The sequence below is a fragment of the Trichomycterus rosablanca genome, chromosome 24 (genome assembly GCF_030014385.1).
Source record: "Trichomycterus rosablanca isolate fTriRos1 chromosome 24, fTriRos1.hap1, whole genome shotgun sequence".
NCBI lineage: Eukaryota > Metazoa > Chordata > Actinopteri > Siluriformes > Trichomycteridae > Trichomycterus > Trichomycterus rosablanca.
Window position 1 is genome coordinate 6691669 of NC_086011.1, and position 19405 is coordinate 6711073.

The 19405-nt window shown below is 41.1% G+C and overlaps 1 protein-coding gene across 1 annotated transcript in view; it reads left to right on the forward strand.

Moving 5' to 3' along the window:
- The window catches only part of arhgef10la (Rho guanine nucleotide exchange factor (GEF) 10-like a), a 170286-nt gene that overhangs the window by 43751 nt on the left and 107130 nt on the right, over positions 1–19405 (forward strand). Inside the window, exons 14-16 of the mRNA XM_062986147.1 lie at positions 854–1024; positions 5878–6023; positions 10918–11072. Of these exons, the coding sequence (XP_062842217.1) occupies positions 854–1024; positions 5878–6023; positions 10918–11072 (472 nt within the window). The remainder of the gene's footprint in view (positions 1–853; positions 1025–5877; positions 6024–10917; positions 11073–19405) is intronic.

Genomic DNA, 19405 nt, shown 5'->3' on the forward strand with positions numbered 1-19405 from the left:
TGTCACCAGACTTCTTTACCTTGTGTTCAGTGAGCTCCACTCTCAACGATGGCTTCTGTCTTGCTACCTCACTCTGAAGGCCTGATTTACAGAGTGCTATCCAACAGGTTCTCATCTCTGCACAAGACTTTTGTAGCTCCATTACAGTGATCGTTGGGTTCTTTCTTATCTCCTTTACCATGGCCTGATGTGCGAGGTTCAATGAGGAAGAAGAAGAGGAAGAAGAACATTGTCATATGTACACATACACATGTACAAATACAATGAAGCTGAGGTCCTGGAGCAGACAGGGTTAAGGTCTTGCTCAAGGACCCAACCTTGATGGCATAGCAGAGCCTGGATTTGAACCAGTAATCTTCCGAATGATAGCCTAAAGCTCCATCCACTAGGCTACCACTGTCCCAATGCTATGCCAAGCTTCTTCCATTTCTAAAGAATCCAGGCCACAGTTGTCTAGGGAACATTCAAAGGCTTATATGCTGCTTTATAACCTTTTTCTGATATATGCCTTGTCACAATTTGATGACAAGGGTGTGTCAAGGTGTATTGAACAGGAGGCTACGGTCAGTAATAGTACACACACGTTTTTATGGACGATATACCTTATCATTTAATAATAATCAATATATGGATATGTAGGTAGATAGGTGTACCTAATAAAGTGCTCAATTAGTGTACATCTATTTACTATAGCAACTATCTCTCCCCTCTTTCCTTCTCCCCTCTCATATGTGTAGTTGTAAAGATGGAATCAAGGTCACTAATGACCCCATACTAAGACCCCTTTGTTATTCTGTTCTCTTTGTGACTTGACATTTTCATTTCCTTTTTCTTCTGTATCTTTCTGTATCAGGACATGCTGAAGAACACTCCGAAAGGCCACGTGGACCGGCTGCACCTGCAGATGGCTCTTACCGAGCTGGAATCTCTGGCCGAGAAGTTGAATGAACAGAAACGAGTGGCAGATCAGATCACAGAGACCCAACAGCTCGTTCGCAGCATCAGTGACCGCTCACTCAGCAAAGTAATCCACATCCCACGTAGACACAGACACACACAAATCATCCTACACACTCCAGAGAAGAAGCCTGTCGAAATTCTTAAATGCCTCAAAATGCTGCCTACTGAGGTGCCTTAATTTGAAGCAATTATCTGACTGAATAACGAGGGAGCATCCAAGGCGAATGAGTGCGGACCAACAAAAGTTTCATTTAATTGCAAAGCTTGTCAGGGACAATTTAACCATTTTCAGTACACAGAGGGAGATGTTAGCTGGCATGCTAGCGGGTTGTGCCACCTCAGCCCATTAGTTTGAATGGCCTGAGGCTAACTGTGTTAGCTTAGTAAGCAAAAACTGCGGTGACGTAATCGCAGTAATCACTGTTTAAGTAGTGCGTCTAAATAATCTGCCTTATAAGTCAATGTCTTATTAGAATCCTCTCTACTTAGGCAGCTGCCTAGGTAGGCAGCAGACAGCAAGGCAGCTCACTAGGTTTTCGAACAGACCCAATACATACTCCGATCAGGCATAACATTATGACCACCTTCTTAATATTGTGTTGGTCCCCCTTTTGCTGCCAAAACAGCCCTGAACCGTCGAGGCATGGAGTCTGACACCTTTCTATCAGAACCAGCATTAACTTCTTCAGCAATTTGAGCTACAGTAGCTTATCTGTTGGATCGGACCACACGGGCCAGCCTGGGCTCCCCAAGTGCATCAATGAGCCTTGGCTGCCCATGACCCTGTCGCCGGTTTACCACGGTTTACCTTCCTTGGACCACTTTTAATAGATACTGACCACTGACCACTCCTTTAATTACAGGAAGAAACCTTGAGAGGAACCATCCTCCGCTCTATACACACTCAAGAAATCAAGAATCTCAAGAAATCTAGAAGAGCACTAAAGACAAGTCCTACCAAACGCCAAACATGCTAGCTGAAATGTACTCAATAGCATGAAAGCATGAAGACATGCCTCAAACCTTCAGCACTGGGTAATACTGAGAAATAGGATAGAAAAAGATGGTGACCAAATTACGAAAGCATTACCACTGGATTTGAGAAAAAAAGAGGTAATGGGTGTAATGGAACCAACTGAACCTACAACACTCATCCTCCGATGGCCACGGTAGCCTGGGCACGCTGGAATATGACACATTGGTGCCAAAACCTGAGCTGAATCAGATTATTAGTGTCCAGGTAAATGTACTCAGTGTACAAGCACTGACTCAGCCTGGCTACGCATTTAGCAGTACATGAATATAAGTAAAAGATGAGTAAAAAATATGTTTAGTAAGTGAGGGAGTACAATAAAAACATGTTTTCCATATTAAATTTCACTGCTATACAATAACCGCTTAATGTCATTTGCATTCACAGAGCAGCAGTGAGATTTTGCCACCTACTGATCTCCTGACGCCATTTATCATCAGCGCGTCGTGATGTAACACAGTAGATGTGAACAACACACACGGCTCCCATTAGTCCTGATGAAGAGCAGTCATCAGCGGCCAGCGACGGCCCATTATGGCTCACGAACATGGCTTCAGCTCGGTGACGGGAGCTTTTCTTGCCCCGTTCTTCGCTCATTGAACAACCCAGCTGCCACAGATTTGAGCAAAAGCCGGGCTTAAAAAGAGAAATTAAGTGCTAAATGGAACATTCAATCGGCAGCCGTGACTCGCCCTTTCTGAACGTTGCACTTGCTCACGTGCCAATTCCATTTCCTTTTTTTTGACTCAATTTTGGTGCTGATTTTTACACAGAATTTCATTTAGCCTGGTGAGATGGGCAGAATTTCAATGTGCTTCCATTAGCCCATGAGCGCCCGATGAAATATTCATCCTTTGTGTGGTGTGCTGTGGGAGGTACCGGAGCAGGACGGTTAAAGTGGTATGTGGGAAGGTTCAGGGTGTCACCTCCCACCTTCGTTCACCCTTCTCACTCTGTTTCAGGCACTCGTGCACACATTATACTTACAAACTGGTGAACAATGGAAGGGAAATACAACATAATCTGATTTGGTAGTGCTGAGATATCACAAGGTACAAGAGCGGCCTTCATGTACCTTGTCAGAGAATCTTATGGCATCGTTCTTTCAAAAGGTATTAAATTAATAGGTTACATTACTAAAATCTTATATAGGTGCTTAACTGGATTGAAATCTGGTGATATTTTACTCATATGAAACCATTAAGTGACTCCTTATAACCTGTTTATAGGGCCAACGGCCTAATTAAAGACTTTAGCAAAAAATTAGACATGTCTAATTTCCTATGCCTTTCGCAATATCTATCATTAACACTTTTTTACAAGTCAGAAGTAAAGATCTAAAGGTCCATACTGAGGAACACAGGGACATGGAGGCATACAACTAAGCGTCCATGATGCCCTGTGGCATTTTAAGGTGATAAAAAGTGGGTTTTGTGGTTAGAATGGCATTTTTGCTTGTATGTACACAGTTATTATGTGTTGATGTGTTTAATGGTGTGTTTTGTGTTTATTTTATGTTAAATTTGTTACGGTTTACAGGATATACACCGACCAGGAATAATATTATGACCACTGACAGGTGAAGTGAATAACACTGATTATCTCTTCATCACGGGACCTGTTAGTAGGTGTTGATATATTAGGCAGCAGGTGAACATTTTATCCTCAAAGTTGATGTTAGAAGCAGGAAAAATGATCAAGCGTGAGGATTTGAGCAAGTTTGACAAGGACCAAATTGTGACGGCTAGATGACTGGGTCAGAGCATCTCCAAAGCATCACCGCGCTGCAGTGGTCAGTATCTATCAAAAGTGGTCTAAGGAAGGAACAGTGGTAAACCGGCGACAGGGTCATGGGCAGCCAAGGCTCATTGATGCACGTGGGGAGCCCAGGCTGGCCCGTGTGGTCTGAAGAAGTTAATGCTGGTTCTGATAGAAAGGAGTCAGAATACACAGTGCATCACAGTTTGTTGTATATGGGGCAGCAAAAGGGGGGCCAACACAATATTAGGAAGGTGGTCATAGTGTTATGCCTAATCGGTGCATATAGTTTGGAAGATGCCAGTGTTATTCCAGTACAACTGAGAAAACTCACTTTGTGAATAAGATGAGGTCCATAAAGTGGCCTGTACAACCGCAGAGTCCTGCTATCAACCCAACTAAACACCTTTGGGGTGTGTTGGAACTTGTCTTAAAAGGGGGCAAGTCTGTATTAATAACATAGTTCAGGTTACATGGTTACTGTATAAGACTAAAACTAAGACAAAATTGGAACATTTGACTGTATGAATGTTGTATACATTAAACCTTATATGTGAGTCGAAGTCGCGAAGCGCACGTTAAACCCGAAATTGGAAAGCAGGCAGAGTCTGTAAGCTTGACTCTCCGCTGACAGAGAGCCTAATTTTTCAATGCATTTCAACAAAGGCTGAGCGGCGCTCCCTATTCCCCACAGATCCGACAACTCATTTTGTCTGATGCGGCGTTGGACCTTGGCTAGGGAAAGGAAAACAGATGCATTATTTATAGAAGTTCTCTTTTGGAGGATCAAGCACAGGCACACAGCAGTTCTTTGAACAACTGGGCTTGCGGTGCTTCTGCTGCTGCTTGTTTATTGTTATTGAGTGATAAGAGTGGTCGATTATATGTACAAGCTTTTGTTTCATAAAAGTTGGGACATTTTGTAAATCTCTTAAATATATTTAAGTGATAAATGTAAAAAGAAAAGGTTTGACATGTATTCACTGATCAAATTCATTGTACTTTCTAAATAGAAACACATTGGGTCTGTCCGAAATCCTAGTGAGCTGCCTTGTTGCGTACTGCCTACCTAGGCAGCTACCTAAGTACATTTACATTTTCAGCATTTAGCAGACGCTTTTACCCAAAGCGACTCACACTGCTTGTCTAAGCAATTGAAGGTTAAGGGCCTTGTTCAGGGACCCAACAGTGGCAACCTGTCAGTGGTGGGGCTTGAACCAGTGACCTTTCGATTACTAGTCCAGTACCTTAACCGCTAGGCTACAACTGCCCCTGTGGAGTGGATAGGATTCTAATAAGACATTGACTTATAAGGCAGATTATTTAGACGCACTACTTAGACAGCGATTACGGCGGTTACATCACCACAGTTTTTGCTTACTTGGCTAACACAGTTAGCTTCAGGCCATTTAAACCAAAGGGCTGAGGTGGCACAACCCGCGCGCATGCCAGCTAACATCCCCCTCCGTGTACCAAAAACAGTTAAGTTGTCACTGACAAGCCCGGATTTGCAAATAAATGACACTTCTACACCATTATACAGATTAAAAATCAATGAGAATTTTACTTTTACTTTTAAAAAGAACAACGCTGTGCCGCATTGAATGCTGGGACTACCTTCACCGCTGAGGAAGCATTGGATGCTCCCCTGTTATTTAGTCAGTTTATAGCTTCAAAATAGGATGACGCAAAATGCGTCTAGTTTTTCAGACAGACCAATTTAGAAGTGCCCCCAACAAGTCCAAAAAAGTTGGGAAGAGTGAGCGTTGACCCCATGTTACATCATCTTTCCTATTAACAAGACTTTTTTTTAATGCTTTGGGAACTGAGGAACATTCTTGCTTGATACAAGACTTCAGCTGCTAAACAGTCTGTGGTTGCCGTCGTCTGATTCTTCTCATGATGCACTACACATTTTCAATAGGAAACAGATCTGTACCACAGGCAATCCTGTTAAGCCACACTGTTGTAGCGCATACAGAATGAAGCCTGGTAAAGGTAAACATAACCTTGATGCCAGCATTCGTCTCTTAAAAATCCAGATAATTTTAGAGGTTCACGACTTTTATTTAGCTATCGTACCAGTGCAATGCTAATAAACTCCCCATGTTGATGTGTTCCTCCAGGCACTGAATTCGGATCAGAGCTTTTTAATCCTGTGTGAGACGCTGACTGAGACGGTGTATGGAGAACGTGGCCAGGTCCTGAAGTCCAGGGAGCGCAAAGTCTTCCTTTTTAACCACATGCTTGTCTGTGCCAACGTCAATATAAAGTGAGTGTTCCAGGTAGATGGATTTCTTATGTGTCCACAAATCCCTAAAGTCACTTTCTGACCGATAGCGAATCAAATGAAGTGCTGGCTGTTTTTATAATGTTATAATGGGTTTTAAGCTAAATAGACCTCTGGGTACAAATGGCTGGGTGTTTTACTAACAATGCAAGGACTATACTCAGTAATTCCCAGTATAAAAGGTTTCTTCAGTTTCTTAAATGGATTATCAATGGCCACAGCAATAGATACCATTTTCCTTTTTTCTAGATCTGAAGACTTCTCTGTGCCCATGCAAATAGGGATAGTTTTACTGCACCTATTAAAAAAGGACATTAAACAATCACTTCTCACCAAGGACAGAAAGAAAACTCAAACTGTGACCCCACAGTAAGAGCAAATTGGTGTAAATGGTCATATGTGGTCCAAGAATTATGATAACTCAGGTCTGCCATGAATTAGAAGCTACTAAAATACAGTCAGTTGGGCACAAAGTAGTGGCACTCACTTAATACCCACTAATCAGTAAGCAAGACCAGCATCAGAAGCTTCTAATTAGTCCAGCAAGTGGACTAAAGTGTAGGTCATTACTGGCTTGTATGCAAACCTGCAGCCCTGTGGGTACTACTGACATAGAGGCTAACGTAAAGACCATGCTCCAAAATCAGTGGGTGCTTTTATCCGCACTGACCTACAATTGTGACTGAATACAATGTATCAATCAAATGCCTAGCTTAATGGTCCAACAGAGGCAATCTGGCAGTGAGGCTTCCGATTACTGGTCCACCTACCACTGCCTTTAAATCACCTTAGAAATTGCCTAAACTTTCTTCATATATGAAACTCTATCATACATGGTAAGCACCAAGCCCTTGTATAGAATGAGAGAAGGTCCTGGTTCTACCCTGAATGCTAACATGTGAGCCCTCAGAATTATTTAAATGAAATAAGGATGGAAACAAGAAGAGAACAAAAGCCTGTGGGCCTCAGGAAGGCAGGCTTGAAGGTCTTAGGTTGGCAGTAGCAAGTTGGGAGCTGAAGCTTTTATTGCTTTAAATAAGAGCAAGAGCTCATGTGCCTTGAGGTTGCAGCTGTAAGACTTGGATGGAAAATAGAGTCTGTATGCCCTGGGAAAGAGAAAGTAGGACCTGGGCAAAGACAGGAACTTCTGAAACTTAGAAAGGTAGTTGAGAGCGTATGTGAGAGTAAAAGGATAGGATAAGAAACTTGGGATTGCTGGCCCTACCACTGCTACCCTGAGGCTTACACACTCATGTTTTCACCCAAGTCCTACTTCTGCTAAGACCCAAAGGCTGATGTTTTTTGAATTTCCTCCTATGAGGGCAGAGGTACAATTTGAACAAAGCGTTTTTGCCTTTTGGGCTTTGCTATGGTTAGATCTTTATAATTGGACCAGAGGATTGTAGACCTCATGACGGCAGGAATAACCTACAAGCCTCTGCTTCCCTCCAGGTTTTAAAGAGTTGATGTAGTACAATTTAAATGAAAGGAAGGGCTTCTCTCAAGATGATTGAAGTACGTCTCAGTATGTGACACTTTTATCTAAAGTGACCTACAGTATACAGTCTAAGCAATTAGGAGCCTTGCTCAAGAGCCCAACAGTGGCAACTTGGCAGTGGTGGGGTGTGAACCAGCGACATTCTGCTTACTAGTCCAGTACCTTAACTGCTAGGCTACAACGGCCTTTGTGGATGACCGCAATGGCTTGTAGTTATAGCATGAATGGGGTGTGTTACTAATTGCAGCTGGTATTTCTTCTAAAATGATAGAAGTTTGATTGTTACGCCATCTGAGATAGTATCCTCTTTGAAAAGAGAGAGAGATCTGTTGCCCATACTCATGTATGCTGAATTTCTATCAACTTCAGAGAGGCTACCAGTTACCATCAGTAACAGGTGTGACTGGGAAGCTGAGGCTTCAGTTTATGGGGATGGTAAGATTAAAGTGTAGATTAAAGCACAGGCTTTTAAGACTTAAAATACCAGAGGGGGATCTGGATGGTCGCAAGAACTTGTGGACATCGAGATAGGAGATAGGATTAATGTAATTGTGATAGAAGAGGAAACTGCTAAGGGGTAAGTTAGATACCTCTGAGAAATTCCTTTAAAACTAGGTTTATCAATTGGCATCTATAGGAATCTGCCATGATACTGGTTGCCAGTGTTAATTTTAATACCCAGAATCCTGCACTAATTGGTTCTTGTTGATTGATACAGCAGACAATCCAATAAGAAAGGCATGGCTTATGAACAGAATAATATCCCCATGGTCAAGCATGGAGGTGGGGTCAGTGATGACGTGGGGATGTTTGTCTGCTGCAGGAACTGGTAATCTTGACCATGGGGCTGGCATTATGGATTAACAGAAATGCCAGGGCATTTTTTTTTCTCCGAATTTCCCCCCCAATTTTCTCTCCTAAACTAGTCATATCCAATTACCCTGATTCCGTTATGCTTCACCTCCCCCATACAGCCGTCCACTGACACACTTGTGATCAGCCTTGTGCACGGATCAGCATTATTCCCCAACTCTGCGCAGGCGCCATCAATCAGCCAGCAGAGGTCGTAGTTGCATCAGTTATGAGGGACCCTGGTCCGACATTCCCACCCTGTGATTAACAGCCAATCGTTGTTCATGTGGCCGCCCAGCCCAGACGGATGCCAGAGCTAAGATTCAATATGATATATTCGAAATCCCAGCTGTGGTGTATGCCAGGGCATTTTAAAAAGAAATGTTATGCCCACTGTGGTGAAGCTGAACCTTGGTAATTATTGGACTTACTGGACAAAACGTGTAGAAAACTCTGTGGCCCACAACACATCAAGACTGCTGGGGAACGGCTAAGCCAAAATTGGCTAAAAAATAGCTCTTGAATTGTGTTTTCCAGGTTTAGACATGCACACTATGAGGAATATGTGATCACAACTCATCTGTCCCCATGTTCTTCCAAATCAACACCCATTGAGCTATTTTTTCTACAATCAGTTTTATCTGTTAAGCACCCGGCCAGGCTAATAGCACACTATCTGATTGAGACACTACCTCAAGACTGCTGTGCTATTCCCTAAAATGACGTAATGTGCCTTACAAAAAAATAAATGTAGGTCTTCCACTCTACTTTTATCTCATTTGCATGATGAAATTTAAAGAATGAACAAAAGTTAATCACTTGGTTTCAGCCAGCCCACAGAGGGGAGGAGACTTCTAGCTGTTTCTGCATGATTCACAAGATTTGCATCTGTGCATCTGGCAAGTTTGAACATTCAAACCGATGAAACACCTGGAAATTTACATTTTGCGAATGCAAACACCATCTGGTGTGTCATTCAAATGTCATCGATGGGATTCTCCCCATCTTAAAACGTATTTCAGACTTTGAACCTTTGTGAATACAGAAATTATGTACTGTATTACCACCAATGAGCGGCACAGTGGGTAGTGCTGTTGCCTTACAGCAAGCAATTCCTGGGTTTGATTCTCCAGCTGGTTGGCCAGGGTCCTGTTCTCTATATGATCTAGTTTTCTCCCACAAGTCCAAGGACGAGTCAAATTGGTCCTTATTTGAGGTTGGATAGAGCCTCTTAATGTTGTGAAGGATTCGTTGGCCAATTATAGCCAGTCTGCCTTGTTCCTTGGCATCAGCCACCAGGTCAACATCACAGACATTTCTATAGATTTCAAATGGTTGCTTGCCTGATTACATACATACCAAATAATAGGCACATATCTTCTTCTGTGACATCAATTGATGGTTCTCCAACCTTGGAATAGTAGTCTTGGAAAAGAAACTATATTTAGCAAGACTCTGATTTGTTTGATTACAGACAGAAGTGGGTACTCTTTGCTTACCCTAGTATTTCCTTTAGAGTAGCAGGATCCCAAATTGTCCCTGGGAGAGGGAATTGACCACATGTAATAATAATAGCAGCAATCATCAGAAAGAGAATGTACAAAAATACTCTTAATACGCTTTTTCTTTTAATTGATCATAGTTTAAATAATGTTGAAGTCACCATGGAGTCATGTACCTAAATCTCATATCTTACACTTATAAAGAGCCAGTTAACCAAGTCTGACAAATAAAAAATAAGCATATATTTACAAAAAGTGTACAAGTTTTATAAGGCGCCCAGGTGGCGCAGCGGGATATTCCGCCAACACACCGGCGCCGAGATTCTGAACTCCTCAGTTCAAAACTCGACGTTGTCAACGGTCAGCTGGGTGCCATCTAACGGGCATAATTGGCAGTAATTGGCAGCAGACAGGTAGCCGATTCTGCTAGGGTGGGATGGCCGGACTGTGTGGGTGGGGTCTTCAAACGCTGTGTAAGGACCCTGACTGGCAGATAGAGAGGCGCCTGTGCAGAGTGCATAGGTGAAAAAGGGTTCTGCTAAGGGCTGTGCACGGGTCGGAGGAGGCGTGAAGAGCAATATACCCTCACTGACTGCAATCAGGGATCCCCCAGCAGCAGAAAATAAATTGATTATGCTAAATTGGAAGAAAATGCATAAATAAAATAGAAATATAGAAATAAAGTAAAATATTAAATATGTTTGTGCTGTTTTCATTTAAATAACTTTGTGCTTTGTGTTTTTTATTTGCATTTTACCTACTGCAATGTAATATAATATCATGTAATATAATTTTAAAATATTTTACTGAAGATTGTGTTCACGTTTGTTAACTTCAAGAATCAACAAAATATGAATTTTACCTTGTTTTTATTGTTTGCATATGATTGTATTGATGTTTACCATAGCCAATGTAATAATAATGATAATAATAATAATAATAATAATAAAAATGAAGATGTTTAAACAGTATTGGAACTCATGATCTGAATAACTGTTTCTTTTTTTTTTACTTCTGTCACTAGGGGTCCTCCAGATCTTACCAATCTGGTTCCAGTAGGACCCAAATACACTATGAAGTGGAGCGCCCCCTTAATGCAGATCCAGGCTGTGGAGGTTGGCCAGGATCCACATTTCCAACAGGGTGGAATGAAAATGTCAGGCGGCGCTTCGGGTTCGGGTAATGCTGACCTCTTCCTTATCTTCCTATTAATCCATATTTGCTAAGCTTATAGCAGCTTGGAGCTAAATGAGCATTTCTTTCAAGACTTTTGTAGGCCTTCACTAGATTTTATCTTTTAGGGTTTATCTTCTTTGCATGGTGTGAAAGACAAATCACTGAAGGAGGACTGAGATGTTTTATTTTACTTTTAGTTATATTAAAATGATTTGCAATTTAAGCCAAAAAAATTGTCCTTTGGTCCATATCAGATGCCATAGCCTTCATATCCTCTAGCATCAATAAATGTTGGGCACTCAACAACCTGTTACAGTTTATGGCCTGTCCTTTCCCAGGCTTCTCAGGAGCTAGGTCTAGACTGCAGACAGGCCAGTCTAGCACCTGTGCTCTTTTGTCTTAAAAACGCAATGTTGGCTTTACATTGTCTTGCTGAAACAAGCAGAAGTGCCCCCCTTAGTATTAATGAGGCTTTCACAACATATCCTGACATGCTGGCCATCCTTTTTTATATTTGGTCTAAAGAACATTGATAAGGTGGACTTGTCAGACTACAGCAAATATTTCCAGTATTTCCAGAATATTGTTATATGGTTTGTGCTTTGTGTAGTGGAGTCTTGCATTTGTAGATGGAGCAGCCTTGATTGTCGGTGCTTACTTACTGCCTGTGAAAAACCCTTGCTGTTTTGGAGATGCTTTATTCTGTCGTCTGGCCATAGCAATCAATGAAGCTATGCTTCTGCTATGAAGATTGCTGAGGATGGTGGAGTGTATATTCCAATTATTTTCAGTCACTGCAAAAGAAACAGCTGAATTAATCACTGGAATAAAATGACATGTCCCCTAACAGTGACCCTAACATATTTATTCTGATCTTTTACCATGACCCACCCCTGTCCCAAACCATTTTCCCTTTATTCTCCCTGTCTCAGTCTGTGTTCTCTTGGTTAACACAAAAGACTTATTTCAGTTCCATGCGCTCCTGGGGTTATGCAACTATAAGCCATCACTTTGCTCATCATATCCCAGACTGTATTGCTCCACTGTGGTCTGCTCTCGACAGACGTCCCCGCTCCGTGTGCTGCTATTTATAGCAAAGCATATTTACACTCCCAGCCCGTCATCACAGCTCCCCTCTCTCATGTGATGTCACGCAGCGGGATGCCTGGGCCCAAATCATATACCGTGCTCCCTGAGCTCACCTCAGAATGGACTCATTTTTCATCTCCTGCAGGTCCTGTTGCCCTAATTTATTGATGGAATGGGTCTTGCAGAAAGCTCAGGCCCAGTGTTGCAGCCGAGATAATGACATAAAGCCTGGTGTTGTCTTCCTCTGCTTCTTCTGCTGCACACTGCATCAATTACAAAAATAAATAAAATATAAATAAGTACATTAAATTAAATAAACAAAAAAAATACAATAAATAGATAAACAAATACAAATAAAAAGCAATAACTAAAAATTTAATAATAAATACATAAATATAAAAAAAATATATATTAAATAGATAAAATAAACAAAATAAATAAAATAAATAAAATAAATAAAATAAATAAAATAAATAAAATAAATTAAATAAATAAAATAAAAATAAAAAACAGTAATAAAAAAATTCAATAATATATAAATAAATACGGAAATATAAAAATAAATAAAATAAACTAAATCAATAAATAAAATACATAAATATAAAAAATTAAATTAAATAAACAAAACAAATAAAATAAATAAAATAAATAAAATAAATAAAATAAATAAAATAAATAAAATAAATAAATAAATAAAATACATAAATATAAATTTTTTTATTAAATAAACAAAATAAATAAATAAACACCAATAAAAATACAAAGCAATAACTAAAAATAAATAATAAATATAAATAAAAAAATAATAAATAAATAAAAATAAATAAATAAAAACTTAAATAAAAATTAAAAACAATGACTAAAAATTTAATAATAAATACATAAATATAAAAAAATAAATAAAATAAACAAAATAAAAAATAAAATAAATAAAGATAAATAAAAATTAAAACAACAATTAAAAATAAAATAATAAATAAATTAATTAATAAATAAAAAACAACAACAGTAATAATAATAATAATAATAATAATAAATAAATAAATAAAGCTTTTTGGACATACATCCTATTTAAGCTTTTATTTGCAGCTATAGCCTCCATAACATAACTGTGTCTGTGAGAAATGTTGCCCAGTAAGTCAAAAAGCAATTTTAAGAGCTAGAAGACTGCCTCTCAATTGACATTTTATTTCATCTCCAAATCCTCCACATCACACTCGTTAAATCATATTTTTATGCAGCTTGCTTTGTACAGTGTCATGAACTGTGCAGAAAACCAAGCGCTTGCTGTATCAGTTCAGCAATTTAATGAAAATCAGCAAGAGAGATGCTAAGAGTAGTCGATTACAAGTCAAAAGGTCAGAAATCCAAACACACTAACAAGACTAACAAACAGGGCGAATCCACAAACAAGGTTTAACATACAGAAAAGGGTCACAGATGCTAATTTGATAACAAAAGAGTGCTCAGTACCCTATTTGTGAGGACATGACAGCACTTCAGAATGAGCAGCAAACAAAAAGGAGTATATATACATACAGACAAACAAACTGATATAAAATGTGAGAAGCTTCTGGTTGGAATCAAGTGACCCTTCGCAGACTCCCGGGACATGTAGTCCTTGGTGGGATTCACTGAATCATGGGAGTTAGTTCAGAGAGTCAGTTGAAGGATCAGGTTGGGGAAAGGACCTTACAGCATTTGGCAAACACTTTTATCCAGAGCGACTTACAGAAGTGCTTCCTAAAGATACATTTTCTCACAAGTAGGGAAAATTTAAATTTAATAAACATTACTTTCTATTTTATTGTTTATTAAGGAGGTGATTCTTTGTTTGACAAGCTAAGAAAAGCTGAGAATGTTCTGTCAACCAGACAGCAGAAGTTCATTTTATCCTTCTGAGTAATAACAGAGAAAAAACGAGTCTTGGCGCCTGTCTTCATTAAAAACTAACAATGTTAAGCCAGAAGAATATGATGTACAGGACAGGGTGTTATAAGTGATTTCAAGTAGGTCAAGCCTTGCTCATTTTGACTTCATAGGCAAGCATTGTTGTTTTGAATTGACCAGGAGCTACAGAAAGCCAATGTTGAGATTGCAGCAGTGGGTTAATGTGGTAGCACTTGGGTAGATTAAAAACCAAGTGTAGTATGGCTGCATCTTAAATCAGTTGTTGGTGGACATGGGAAGACCAGGCAGGACAGATTTGCTACAGTACAGCATAAAGACCGGACAAGAGTCCGAATGGTAGACATAAAGACGAACAGTTATTGTGTTCCATGGTCTCATGGAACTACATATATTTCAGGCTGATGTATGACACTTATACACTGAAAATAACACAAATATGGAACCACTGAAATACAATTGAAAAAACAACAGTTTATTGTTTCCTTGTTTATGTTTTTTAATCATGTAGCTGTTTGGCTGCTCAGGTGGTGCAGCGGTAAAACACACGCTGAACACCAGTGCTGGGATCTCGAATACATCGTATCGAATCTGAGCGGATATTAAAAGCCGGATAGGGTCTCTCTCATAACTAATGCAATTACGACCGGGAAAGAGTGCTGTCAGGGTGTGTCTCTCCATACACAGTGCTGATCCGCATTGTACTCGTCAAAGTGTAGGTGACAAAATGCATATGGCTGTTGCCCACGTGTTGGAGGGGGCATGGGTTAGCTTTGTTCTCCTCAATCAGAGCGGGGATTGGCATTGGTGGAGAGGAAGCATGACGCAATCGGGCAATTGGATGCACTAAAAGGGAGAAAAATTTTTTCTCTAAAAATTGTTTAGAGAAAATGCATAAACAATATATATATATAAATAAATCATAGAGCTGGTTGATCTTGGGATACTGTACTGTACGTGCCATTGTTTCCTATAGAGTGTGGCCCTTTTGCCACATTGCGCTGATGGTTTTTGCACTTGGCGGGCCATTCAAAGTTAATCTGATTACCCCTTTGTTTACATCGCTCACCCCTTTGTTTTGCTGCGCAGCGCCACCTACACGAGCCAAACAAGTTCGAGTTTAAGGGTACACATTTCTAGACGAAGGGCGTCGAGTTTCAAAGGTTTCGAGTTTAGGGTTTTATTTCAAACTCATGGACATGGACAATTTTGTATCTCCAATTCACCTCACTTGCAGATCTTTGGACTGTGGGAGGAAACTGGAGCTCCCGGAGGAAACCCACACAGACACGGGGAGAACATACAAACTCCACACGGAAAGGAATCGAAACCAGGATCTTCTTGCTGTGAGGCGACAGTGCTACCCATGCTAATCATTATCACCCATGAATACGATTCAGGAATCATTTATTTGCACGCTACTCTTTGCTTCTGGATAAAGGACTTCGACTTTAGCACCAAAAGCTCGACAAATGTTAATTCTGAACTCCATTATCGGACCTGCATGGCCGTGGCTTTGTTTTGTTTGTGTGAAAATGTGTTTGGCTAGAGGAAATGTTGTAAGAGCCCAACAATCTCACAACACCAACTGGATTAGGCTGGATTACAATGCAGCAGGTTTACTTCTGGGGTTCTGGCCAGCACTGCCAACAGGCGCTCGGAACGAGTGTGTAACTATCCACACTATCCACATTCACAGGTTTTTGTTATTGATTGAAGAGCACCAGTAGTAGATTTCTGGGGTTGTGAGTGTGTGTGTGTCCGAGATCATATTAAATCCTCAATGCTAGAGAGAGAGAGAGAGAGACCTTGACAGGGAAGAAGAGAATAAGTGAAGAGAATAACAAAAAATAACACAGAGACGGAAAAAGGAAACAAATAGCATGCTGTTTGCTGCATGTTTGCTACTATTAGCTTGATAATAGTAAATGCTAATGATTTAGCTAGGGTTAGGCACAAGTCTAGGAATAAACGACCAAGAAAAGACTCCATTTGGCTATAATTATTATAAAAATATTATAAAAATACGTTTAGCATGAACTGCTAGCTAAAATTCTTCTGTTTGCTTCAACTGAAGCGTCAAGTTTCAACAACAGCCTGAACGACTTCAGACCGGTGGCTCTCACCTCCACGGTGATGAAGTGCTTTGAAAAACTGGTTCTGAAGCACATACAGTCTTCACTCCCGCCCACCCTGGACCAACATCAGTTTGCCTACAAAGGCAACAGGTCAACAGAAGACGCCATCAACACTGCTCTCCACGTGGCACTGACTCACCTGGAACATCAGGGAACATATGTGAGGATGCTGTTCGTGGATTTCAGCTCTGCGTTTAATACAGTTATTCCCAGCAGACTGGTATCCAAGCTGCTAAACCTGGGTGTCAGCCAGCACACATGCAGGTGGATTGAGGACTTTTTAACAAACCGCCCACAGTCTGTTAGGATGGGGGCCCATCTCTCCCCTGTTCTGACACTGAGTACTGGAGTTCCACAGGGCTGTGTGCTGAGCCCTCTTCTTTACTCCCTCTACACCCATGACTGTACACCAACCCACAGCACAAACTCAATCATCAAGTTTGCAGATGACACCACTGTAATTGGATTAATACAGAATGGAGATGAGTCTGCCTACAGGGAAGAAGTCCTCAAACTGTTTGAATGGTGCTCCATTAACAACCTGGCACTCAACACCTCTAAAACAAAAGAAATGGTCATCAGCTTCAGGAGACAGAGAGAGGAACCTACACCCTTAGACATCGGAGGAAACACAGTAGAGAGAGTGTCTAATTTCAAATTCCTAGGCACACACATCTCCCAGGACCTCACATGGACCACCAACACCACCTCTCTAGTGAAAAAAGCACAGAAGCGGCTCTACTTTTTAAGGACACTAAGAAAGGCCAACCTGTCCAAGCAGCTACTGGTGTCCTTCTATCGCAGCACGGTGGAAAGCATACTCACCCATGGCATTCTGGTGTGGTATGCCAGCTGCTCTGAGGCTGACAAGAAGGCTCTTCAGAGGGTAATCAAATCAGCTCAGAGAACCATCAACACTGAGCTGCCTTCACTAGAGAACATTTACAAAACCCGATGCCTGCGTCGGGCCACAAACATCATAAAGGACTCATTTCACCCTTGTTGCAACCTGTTCTCCTTGTTGCCCTCTGGTAGGCGCTATAGGAGTATCAAGGCCCGTACTTCCAGACTCCTGAAAAGCTTTTACCCCTCCGCCATAAAAACACTAAACTATCAAACTTTACATCCTAGGAAATAATGTGCAATTTATAGAGACCGTGCAATAACCTTCTTCTTCTTTTCTTTTCTGGAAAGTTCTTAAAACCACACGTTTATTTCTGTATCTAGATGTGTATATGTTTATTTTGTAAATACATGTGTATATATATGTCTGTGTGTACATACATGTACCGTCAAGGAGATGCTCAAAAAATTTCGTTGTGCACTGTGCAATGACAATAAAGGCATTCTATTCTATTCTATTCTATTCTATAAGTGTCAAGATGGTTCCAGTCTAAACAGATCAGCCTAGACTTTTCTATCCAGATCCCAGATCCTCCCAGGGGATTCCCAGATGCTTCCAAGCCAGCTGTGATACAATGTAGAATCCATCCTACAGGTCCCAGAATGCTTCAGGGTCTATGTAAGATAAACCTGAAACAGCTCCTGAAGAAGCTAAGCAGAAGGCGTCTTTGGGAGTTGTTTTGTTGATCATAACCTTGTCATGGTAAAGTGGGTTTTGTACTCAAATGGACCTTGGGACTAGGGTTACGCCAGCTGAACAGGTCTGAGGGTAAGGGTCAGACATGAGTGACCCTATAGTCTTAAGTCTATAGTCTATAGGATTAACTGTACCATGCCCAGATTAGGGTTATTAGGGGAATTCACACCTGGAGTGAGACATGATGTAAGTGTTGCACTAGTGCAGCCCAAAGTGGTGTCATCATGCCACATGGTATCATCTTGTGGGCTAATGGATGTTGCTAATCTGTGCTGGTTTCTACTGCCAAATATGAATCTGGTTTGTTTTCAAAACACAACGGTGGGTGATTAGCAAAAACCCTTAATACAAGTTTAGAAACACTTGAATAAATGTATTAAAAATTTTACATAACAGTCACTAGCTATAGTTGATCGGCTGGGCGCCCCCTAGCAGGCACAATTGGCAGTGCCTGCAGCAGCCAAAATTGGCCACTAGTCTGCTAGGTGGAAAAAGACCGGATAAAAAGAAAGGTGTGGGGTCTTTGTTTTCCGTATTCCTCCACTTCTGTACAGGCGTCTCGGGCTTCTAAACCGGGTCCTTACACAGCATCAGGGTGTGACTCTCCATGCATGAGCCTCAGGTGTGAATCCACTAACGGGCAGTGGTAGCTCAGCGGTTAAGGTTCTGGACCAGTAATCAGAAGGTTGGCGGTTCAAGCCCCTCCATCGCCAAGCTCCCACAGTTAGATCCCTGAGCAAAGCCCTTAAGTCCTTAAGTATGGGCAAATAAAAAGGGGTCGGTGGACTGCGCACATGTCAGAGGGAGGCCGCGTCAGACGAATATTCCCTACTTGGGCGCTATCGGGGTCCCCAAGAGTGGAACACTAATTCGGCTACGCTAAATTACGAGAAAAAAGGAGAAAATGCATCCCAAGTAAAGTCCCAAGTATTTTTGGGTTGGATGGAGGACCCCATTTCGAAGGGTAAAGGGAATATTAGAGGGGAAACAATTAAAGAAAGGGAGATAAACTGCCAGTAAGATAAGAATTATAATAATATCTGAAACTCCTGCGGACAATTAGAATGAACAAATAAATGAAACCTTGACTGTTCACAGATGGCAGGGAGAAAGAACAGAAAAGCACAAACTGCCCATATAGCTTAACTTCAGGTCTTCAGGTACTTGCTCGGTTGGGTTTGGCGTCCGTCTACTCCCGTAACTCACTCACACACAATCACACCACTTGATTATATGAAGGTAGTGACTGGGCAAACACTTCTGCGGCCGCTGAATCTAGTGCCGGGATTTAATTATGCCTCTCACGCCGAACTCTCTCCCTGTTATTGATTCCCCCGAGCCGGGGACGCTGGAGAAAATGGGGGTGTGGGGTGGGTGTTTTTAAATCGATGGCACATTTCACATCTAATGAGACACCTGCGTACTCCCCTCCGCCCTTAAAGGGCTTCATATTTTCCTGAGACGCTACAATTTTACTCCTCTCTCGCTCTGTCTTATGGGTTTGTTTCTTTGGTTTTAGCCTGTGTGCCTCCACAAACAATACAGTATTGATCCACCGGCCAGCATTGATCCTCTTGTTTAAGGATGGACCATTTCGGCAA